This window comes from Piliocolobus tephrosceles, chromosome 12 (assembly GCF_002776525.5).
Source record: "Piliocolobus tephrosceles isolate RC106 chromosome 12, ASM277652v3, whole genome shotgun sequence".
NCBI lineage: Eukaryota > Metazoa > Chordata > Mammalia > Primates > Cercopithecidae > Piliocolobus > Piliocolobus tephrosceles.
The window spans coordinates 390,636-399,102 of NC_045445.1; the positions used below are offsets into that span (position 1 = coordinate 390,636).

General features: G+C 54.6%; 2 protein-coding genes across 3 annotated transcripts; both read left to right on the forward strand.

Moving 5' to 3' along the window:
- The first annotated feature begins 1,385 nt into the window (after nt 1–1,385).
- Nucleotides 1,386–4,672, forward strand: LOC111527383 (histone H2A-Bbd type 2/3). Of its 2 annotated transcripts, none has more exons than XM_026451223.2 (2): nt 1,386–3,566; nt 3,792–4,672. In XM_026451223.2, the coding sequence occupies exon 2, from the start codon at nt 4,150–4,152 to the stop codon at nt 4,495–4,497; it is 348 nt and encodes a 115-aa protein (XP_026307008.1). In that variant the 5' UTR covers nt 1,386–3,566; nt 3,792–4,149; the 3' UTR covers nt 4,498–4,672. The 2 variants fall into 2 exon arrangements, with proteins under 2 accessions (XP_026307008.1, XP_031792452.1); XM_031936592.1 differs by having other exon boundaries at nt 4,252–4,664.
- Nucleotides 4,673–5,509: 837 nt separating this feature from the next.
- Nucleotides 5,510–7,256, forward strand: LOC111527381 (40-kDa huntingtin-associated protein). The gene has a single exon (XM_023193615.3). It carries the CDS (start codon nt 5,573–5,575, stop codon nt 6,689–6,691), a length of 1,119 nt encoding a protein of 372 aa, XP_023049383.1. The 5' UTR covers nt 5,510–5,572; the 3' UTR covers nt 6,692–7,256.
- The last annotated feature ends 1,211 nt before the right edge of the window (nt 7,257–8,467 follow it).

The window sequence follows — 8,467 nt, forward strand, 5'->3', positions numbered from 1 at the left end:
GGCATAACACTTCTTAGTGGCGAAACAAAAGAACCGCAACCCTGTCTACAAAGCGAAATTACCTTCAGGAATGCGGGGGAAATCAAGACATTCGCAGACGAAGGAAAAGTAAGTGAGATTGTTGCCATCAGACCTACGCTTACCTCTACGCTTGGAGAAGGTTTCTACGTGAGATTCCATTAGGCATGTAAAATGCCTTGGCTGAGCATGACCTGCTCACCAGTTCTCTCTAATGTGGACATTTATCATGCTGCCCAGTATTGGGAAGATATGTCTTGGAATTTCTCACGAGCTCCTAGTACAAGTCTGGTCTAGTTTCTGCCTCTAACCCCTCCACTGAAATTGCTCTTGCCAAGGCCCCCAGCAACACTTGCATTGCTTAATTCAGTGAACAGGTTTTAATGCTTATCATTTTGGAACTCAGCAAGTGTTTCTGAGTTTGTCACTTCTTGTTCAGTTCCTCTGGCTTCCTTCTGAACCTTTGCTCTCATCTCTTTCTGGCTTGATTATCTTTCAGCATGCCCGCCCTGCCCCCCTCCACCCACCCCGCACCAACTTTATCTGTGGAGACACTCCTCTAGTCTTCTTCCAATGATGTTCCTCTTCTGCTTGCCCCTTAAAAGAAGTTGTCCTTGGTCCCCTTATATATTCTATGTGCTCTCTCTGAATGGTCTCAACTACATTCATGGCTTCAAGAACTACCCTGATGAGTCGCAAATCTATATTTTCAGTATTGACTTCGCTCCTGAACTCCTAAGCCAAATATCCTTCATCTCCATATGGATATCCCACAAGCATTTGAAATTTCACATGCTTGAGACTGAACTCATCTTCCTACCCATACGCAGACCTCTTCCTTCATCCCATTTGTCCAGGAATGACTCCAAAGTCTGCAGTCAGCTCACTCTACCCCTGTGGAGTCATGGTAGAGCTTTTTCACTTCCCCGTTGCCACGCCCCTTCCCTGCCAACCAATGCCCCACTTTTCCAATTGGCTAACTTGTACTCATTCTTCAAGCTTCATATTGGACACCATTTCTCCAGGAACATTTCCCCAATCCCAAAAGTCTGTGTAAAGTACTTCTCTTATGTGTTCCTACAGCAATTTCTTAGTCCATCAGTGTTGCTATAAAGGAATACCTGAGGGACTGGGTAATTTATAAAGAAAAGAGGTTTATCTGGCTCATGATTCTGCAGGCTGTACAGGAAACATGGTGCTGGCATCTGCTTGGTTTCTGGTGAGGGTCTCAGGCTGCTTCCACTTGTGGCAGAAGGTGAAGGGGAGCTGACAAGTGCAGAGATCACATGGTGAGAGAGGAATCAAGGTTGCGGGTGGAGGGGGAGGTGCTACACTCTTTTTAACAACCAGCTCTTGTGGGAATGAATCAAGTGAGAACTCACTCATTACTGTGAGGCTGGCACCAAGCCATTCATGAAGGATCCACCCCATGACCCAAACACCTTCCATTAGACCCCACCTTCCAACACTGGTTTCAAATTTCCACATGAGATTTGGAGGGGTCAAACAAACCAAACTATAACCAGCACCTTGAACTTCCCCTCTCATAGCACTTATCACAGTATAGTGTTGTAATTATACACTGGTTCCTTGTCTGTATGTTCCACCAGACTGCATGCAGGGATCTGATCTATATTTCTCGTTGGTGTTGTCTCAATGCTTAACACAGTATGCCTGGCACTACCCTTCAATATTTTTTGAAGAATGAGCCAATGAATTATCATGTCTCCAGCTAGGTTCGCCAGTATGAGTAATATGTAGTGAGTGCCTACTGTGTGCCATTTTACTACCTAAACTTTGCATGGACTCTGTCCCCTAATCTTATCTACCAATGCCATTGTCTTAGTTGAGATATCTGTCATTTCTTGACTGGTATAATACAGCAGCTTTCTAATTCCAATCTCAGTCCTCTCTGTTCTATTCTCCACACGCAATCCTCTCTGTTCAGTTCTCCACGCAGCTTCCAGAGTGATCTTTCTAGAGGCAAATCAGACCATGTCAGTCCCAAGCTGAAAGACCACAGTGGGTTCAGTGTAGCCTACAGGGTATTCTAAAACCTGAGCATGGTATAATAGAGCCTCCATGTCTTGGCTCCTGCCTACCTCTTTCCCAGCCACATCAACCACTACTACTCCACTGGCATCCTACTCTCCAGCCTTAATGAATTGGTTGCAACTCCCCTCCTCCCACCAGTGCCTTGGCTTCTCATCATGCTACAGATTCTTTAACACACACACTGTCCTCCAAGAAGCTTGCCAGATCCACTCCTGTTCTTTCAACGAAATGTTTATTGACCAGTCTTTATACACTATGACCAAACAGGATTTGTCCCACAAATGTAAGGTTGGTTCAACATGTGAAAATCGGTTTATATAATACACCATATTAATGGTTGGTTCAACATGTGAAAATCAATTTATATAATACACCGTATTAAGAGAATGCATGGTGGAGCGGCGGGGGGCGTGGCGGGGGGGGGGGACTCATGGTCATCTTAATCATGTACAAAAAGGATCATCTGACAAAACGCAATACCCTTTCATGAAAGTACATTCAACAAACCAGGAATAGAAAGAAACTTCTTCAACCTGATAGAGGGCATCCATGAAACACCCAGAGATAATATCATACATAATGGTGAAAGACTGGTTGACTTCCCCCTAAGATCAGGAATGAGAAAAGGATGTCTTCTCTTGCCACTTCTAATTCAACATCGTACTCAAAGTTCTAGTCAGGGCAATTAGTCGAGAAAAAGAAATAAAAGGCATCCAGATTGGAAAGGAACAAGTAAAACCATCCCTATTCATACATGCATAGATGGCATGTTCTTATATAGAGGACACTAAAGAGTCCACCAAAAGGAAAAAACAAAAACAAAACAAAAGAAAACAAAACAAACCCGAGATGGTTTGGCTCTGTGTCCCCACCCAAATCTCATGTGGAATTGTAAATCCCCACCTGTTGAAGGAGGGGCCTGGTGGGAGGTGACAGAATCATGGGGGCGGACTTCCCCCTTGCCATTCTTGTGACAGAGTTCTCACAAGATCTGATTGTTTGAAAATGTGCAGCCCTTCCCCCTTCGCGCACGTTCTCTCTCTCTTCCTCCTGCTCCAATATGTGAAGAAGGTGCTTGCTTCCCCTTCGCCTTCCGCCATGATTGCACGTTTCCTGAGGCCTGCCCAGAAGCAGAAGCCTGTACAGCCTGCAGAACCATGAGGCAATTAAACCTCTTTTCTTTATGAATTAGCCATTCTCAGGCAGTTCTTTATAGCAGCGTAGGAACGGACTAATACGCCAACCCTATCTGAGCACGCTCAGCAAAGTTGCAGTACCCAAGATCAACCTGCAACAATCAGTGGTATTTCCGTACCCTAGCAGTGAATAACATGGATGAACCCTGATGAAACCATTATGCTAAGTGAAAGCAGCCAGACACACAAGGCCTCACATTTGGTCGTATGATTCCATCTATAGGAAATCTCCAAAACAGGCTAACCTCTACGGACAGAAAGCAGATTGGCAAGTGGTTGCCAGGGGCTATCGGGAAGGTGCGTATGGGCGGGGGCAGAGGGGTGTGTGTGGCGGGGTGTGGGGGTTGGCAGTGGTGGTGTGGAAGGAGGCGTGTGGCAAGTGACTGCTTATAGGTGCAGGGGTTTCAGTTTCTTTTGGGGGTGTTGAAAATGTTTTGGAACTAGGTGGTTGTGACGGATGTGCAACATTGTGAAGGCGTGGCACCCACTCTCCCCTCGCCCACCCCTCTGTCTTTCCCACAGTGTTCCCATCCGGTAGAAAGGGAGAGTTCCCACTGGCAGAGAGAGGGTCACGAGCGGGATTCCCCTCCCCCCACCATGGCCCTCCAGCCACTTCTAGGCCCAGGCCTGCTCCCTGGAGGCCAATGGGAAAGCGCCGAGGTCACCTGATGGACGTGTCCCTTGTGAGGCCGTCACCGCGTGCGTGCCCTTCACCCTGTGCGTGCCCGTCACCGCGTGCGTGCCCATTGGTCTCGGCTCCCCAGCCAATGAGGGGCTGGGCCTGGTCGCTAGGATACACTGTACTGGACGCGGTAACTGTCATCTTGAGAGCCATCTTGGCTAGCTAGGGCAAGCTGAGATAGCACCCTCAACACCCAGCATGTCGGGGAGGAAGAGCCATCGCCGGTCCTCCGGGGCTGGCGGCCGGGAGCGGACCTGCTCTCGCACCGTCCGAGCGGAGCTTTCGTTTTCCGTGAGCCAGGTGGAGCGCCGTCTACGGGAGGGCCACTACGCTCAGCGCCTGAGTCCCACGGCGCCGGTCTACCTCGCTGCGGTTATCGAGTACCTGACGGCCAAGGTCCTGGAGCTGGCGGGGAACGTGGCCCAGAACAACGGAGAGAGGAACATCACTCCACTGCTACTGGACATGGCGGTTCACAACAACAGCCTGCTGAGCACGCTCTTTGATACAACCACTATCTCTCAAGTGGCCCCCGGCGGGGACTAGCTTCTGACGCCCGGCCCCTGGGACCTGGCAGGTCCACTCGTCCACCCACCCAGCCCCAAACTCCCCGGCCTCAAATCCCTCGGCCCGAACCCCCGGCCTTAAACACCCCCCACCACCCGGGCCCCAAAGTCTTGGGCCTTCATTAATTCTGTCAATAAAATGTTTAAAGGAACCCACCTGCCTGCTTCAGTCACTTTGCCTTGGGGTGGGGGGGGTGGGCGGCGAGATGGGGGGGGCTGGGCGGTGAGATGGGTGGGGGGTGGCGGTGACATGGGGGTGGATTGGGGGCGTGGGCGGTGAGATGGGGTGGGGGGTTGTGAGACCTCCACAGCTGGAGGGATGGAGAGGTGGTGGGGGTCTGGGGTTGGGTGGGAGTCAGGGATGGCACAGAGGAGCGGTCCCTCCCCGTGACAGTGCAGGGGACTGGCCCTGGGTGGGAAGGGGACACCCCCGCTGGTTCTGAGCAAGTCAGGGCCTGCCCGGGAAAGTCCTCAGCATGATGGCGTTCGTTGGGGCCGGTGGGCCTCAAGACCATGACTGCAGCGTTGCGACAGGATGGACTCCTAAAGGCAACCGGGCTGGGGACGGAGAGGTGGACCCGGCGCTTGGCAAGGGGCCCTGGACAGGAAGATGGAGGAGTGAGCGGTGGGGGGAAAACAGTCGAGAAATGCACAGACACGGAATTAGGGTCAGAGTTTAGTTTGGGTCATGTTCGGATGGAGAGACTGTGGGAGGCCTTCAGCAAGCGAGACCATCTGCATTGCAGCCGAGCTAGCAGCAGCTGGCGCCCGGCCAGGCCCCGCGTACCTTCCCAGGGTCTTGGCTCCGCATCCCCGAGACCCTGGATTTGCATGCGCCGCTCACAGCCAGGCCAGGCCCCGCCTCCGATCCCGCTCTTTGCACATCACCAGGGCAAGGGGCAGGCTCGGGCTGGGGAGCGGGCGCGGGCACGCCGGCAGCCCGCCAAGGGGGACGCAGGGCACGTCGCCCCGCCCCGCCCCGCCCCGCGCCGCGCCGCCCGTCCGTCCGTCCGCCAGCTGCGGCAGCGCGTCCGGAAGTGCTTGGGGCGGCGAGCATGGCGGCAGCGGCGGCCGGCCTGGTCGGCGGCGCCGGCCCGGGACCCGAGGCCGGGGACTTCCTGGCCCGCTACCGGCTGGTATCGAACAAGCTGAAGAAGCGGTTCCTGCGGAAGCCGAACGTGGCGGAGGCCGGCGAGCAGTTCGGACAGCTGGGCCGGGAGCTGCGCGCCCAGGAGTGTCTGCCGTACGCGGCCTGGTGCCAGCTGGCGGTGGCGCGCTGCCAGCAGGCGCTCTTCCACGGGCCCGGGGAGGCGCTGGCCCTCACCGAGGCCGCCCGCCTCTTCCTGCGGCAGGAGCGCGACGCGCGCCAGCGCCTGGTCTGCCCCGCCGCCTACGGGGAGCCGCTGCAGGCCGCCGCCAGCGCCCTGGGCGCCGCGGTGCGTCTGCACCTCGAGCTGGGCCAGCCGGCCGCCGCCGCCGCCCTCTGCCTCGAGCTGGCCGCCGCCCTGCGCGACCTGGGCCAGCCGGCCGCCGCCGCCGGTCACTTCCAGCGCGCCGCCCAGCTCCAGCTGCCCCAGCTGCCCCTGGCCGCGCTGCAGGCGCTCGGCGAGGCCGCCTCCTGCCAGCTGCTGGCGCGCGACTACACCGGCGCCCTGGCGGCCTTCACGCGCATGCAGCGCCTGGCGCGGGAGCACGGCAGCCACCCGGTGCAGTCACTGCCGCCGCCCCCGCCGCCGGGGCCCCAGCCCGGGCCCGGGCCCGGGGCGACGCCCGCCCTACCGGCCGCGCTGCTTCCTCCGAACTCCGGCTCGGCGGCGCCCTCTCCCGCCGCCCTGGGCGCCTTCTCGGACGTGCTGGTCCGCTGCGAGGTGTCCCGCGTGCTGCTGCTGCTCCTCCTGCAACCACCGCCGGCCAAGCTGCTGCCGGAGCACGCCCAGACCCTGGAGAAGTACTCCTGGGAGGCTTTTGACAGCCACGGGCAGGAGAGCAGCGGCCAGCTTCCCGAGGAGCTCTTTCTGCTGCTCCAGTCTTTGGTCATGGCTACCCACGAAAAGGACACGGAAGCCATCAAGTCGCTGCAGGTGGAGATGTGGCCACTGTTGACTGCTGAGCAGAACCACCTCCTTCACCTCGTTCTGCAGGAAACCATCTCCCCCTCAGGGCAGGGAGTCTGATCCATCCCATTCACCCAATGACTTTTTGCCCAGACCGGGAGGGGATTCCCATCAGTCACGTGAACCAGATGACTTTGCCTGTTACCAAACCTCAGGCATCCACGTTTGCGTCTGGGGAGGAATAAAAAAGACATCGTTCCCGCTTCTGCGTTTTGTTATTCCTATTGCCGCCATAGGAGTTATTTCGTTGGCTGAACGTTACCTGCATCCCAAGAACACATTTTGATAGAGGACACGGCCGTCTTCTAAAAAGCCACGACATGAAAATGACAGTCCCTTTCGTCTCCTTCCTCTGCTGCTTCCACCCAACGCAGCCTCCTGCCTCCGCCTTTGTTTCATAGTGAGGATTTTATTTTGCACGGCACTCTCCCTCTAAATACCTACCCTAGGTGATTTCATCCTGCCCCTCATTTCTGAACGTATTTCTGTGTCTTTGTAATGGCCAAATTTCTCCTTCCTCTCGTCCGCACAGTACGTCTTCGTGGCAGGGGAGTCATTTTATTCCTTACAGCTTCCTTGTAACCACAGCCCTAAATCCATGGTAAAGCTACTCTTGCACTCCTCACGTGTGGTTTTGGTGTCCCTCGTCTATAAAATGTGACTCTCTTACCTACTTGTCAGGAGGCCAGAAGCAGAACCAGATAGCTCTTTGGGCTCCAGGATGTGTTCGTTCCTTTGAAATTTGCACTATGCCTGCCTCCTATGTGGGCAACGAACCTGCAGAGATCATCTGTGATGTGCTCCGTACTGGGGTGACTGCAATGCAAACATGTCCAGTGCAGCGGGTCCGGTGCCGATGCATCAATTTGCATTGGAATTCGCGGTTCCGGTTCTTTTCCCAGAGGTACATGCAGTGTGGATCACAACAGCTTTTATTTGTAATAGGGATTCCCCCCTCCCCCGTCCCCGAGATGGAGTCTCACTCTGTCACCCAGGCTGGAGCACAGTGGTGTGATCTCGGCTCACCGCAACCTCCGCCTCCTGGGTTCAAGCGATTCTCCTACCTCAGCCTCCAGAGTACCTGGGATTACAGGCGCGCACCACCATGCTAGGCTAATTTTTGTATTTTTAATAGAGACGGGGTCTCACCATGTTGGCCAAGCTGGTCTCCCAACTCCTGACCTCAAATGAGCCACCCTCCTCGGCCTCCCAAAGTGCTGGGATTACAGGCATGAGCCACCAGGCCTGGCCTGTAATAGGGATTTTGCTGCAACTTTGAGTTAAGTGGGTGAAATCAGAGTGCATGGCCCTTTGGTGGTGTGCGATCATGTGACTGCAAGGCAGCCTCCGTGTTCCCCAAAAGCAGGATGGCGGTCCATTTGAAAACACTTAGGTTTCCAAGGCTTTCTGGCTCAAATGGAGCATGCAACCCAACTAAGCTGTTTTCTTATTTATTGCGTCTTTGTAATCCTTTTGATGGTGACAACAAGAACTCTTCAGAATATAACCTCTTTCTCAGACTTTCAACCCTGGGGAAATGCATCCTTTGGGCCGAAGTTGCACACAATACTGATCTTCAGGGCTGAGATAGAAGGGCACAGTGTGGAGTAGGTGTTTTTGTTATGCGTCTTTTTGCGGGGGAGAGGTGTGGAGGGTTGTCACTGTGAGTTGAGTGCCTCAAAATGGGTGGGACTTGTAGGGTGTTCTTTTCTGCTTCTATTTCTATTTCCACAGTGTGGAAGTAACGGGAAGCACCGTCATTCCTCTTTCTCTCACTTGGCTGCCAGGAAGGGTCCTACGGAGCCCTGAACGCCTAGCCCGAATTATTGTAAAAGC

What these genes read in the sequence shown, in the direction of transcription:
- LOC111527381 (XM_023193615.3), top strand. Translation starts at nt 5,573, where the DNA reads ATGGCGGCAGCGGCGGCCGGCCTGGTCGGCGGCGCCGGCCCGGGACCC.
- LOC111527383 (XM_026451223.2), top strand. Translation starts at nt 4,150, where the DNA reads ATGTCGGGGAGGAAGAGCCATCGCCGGTCCTCCGGGGCTGGCGGCCGG.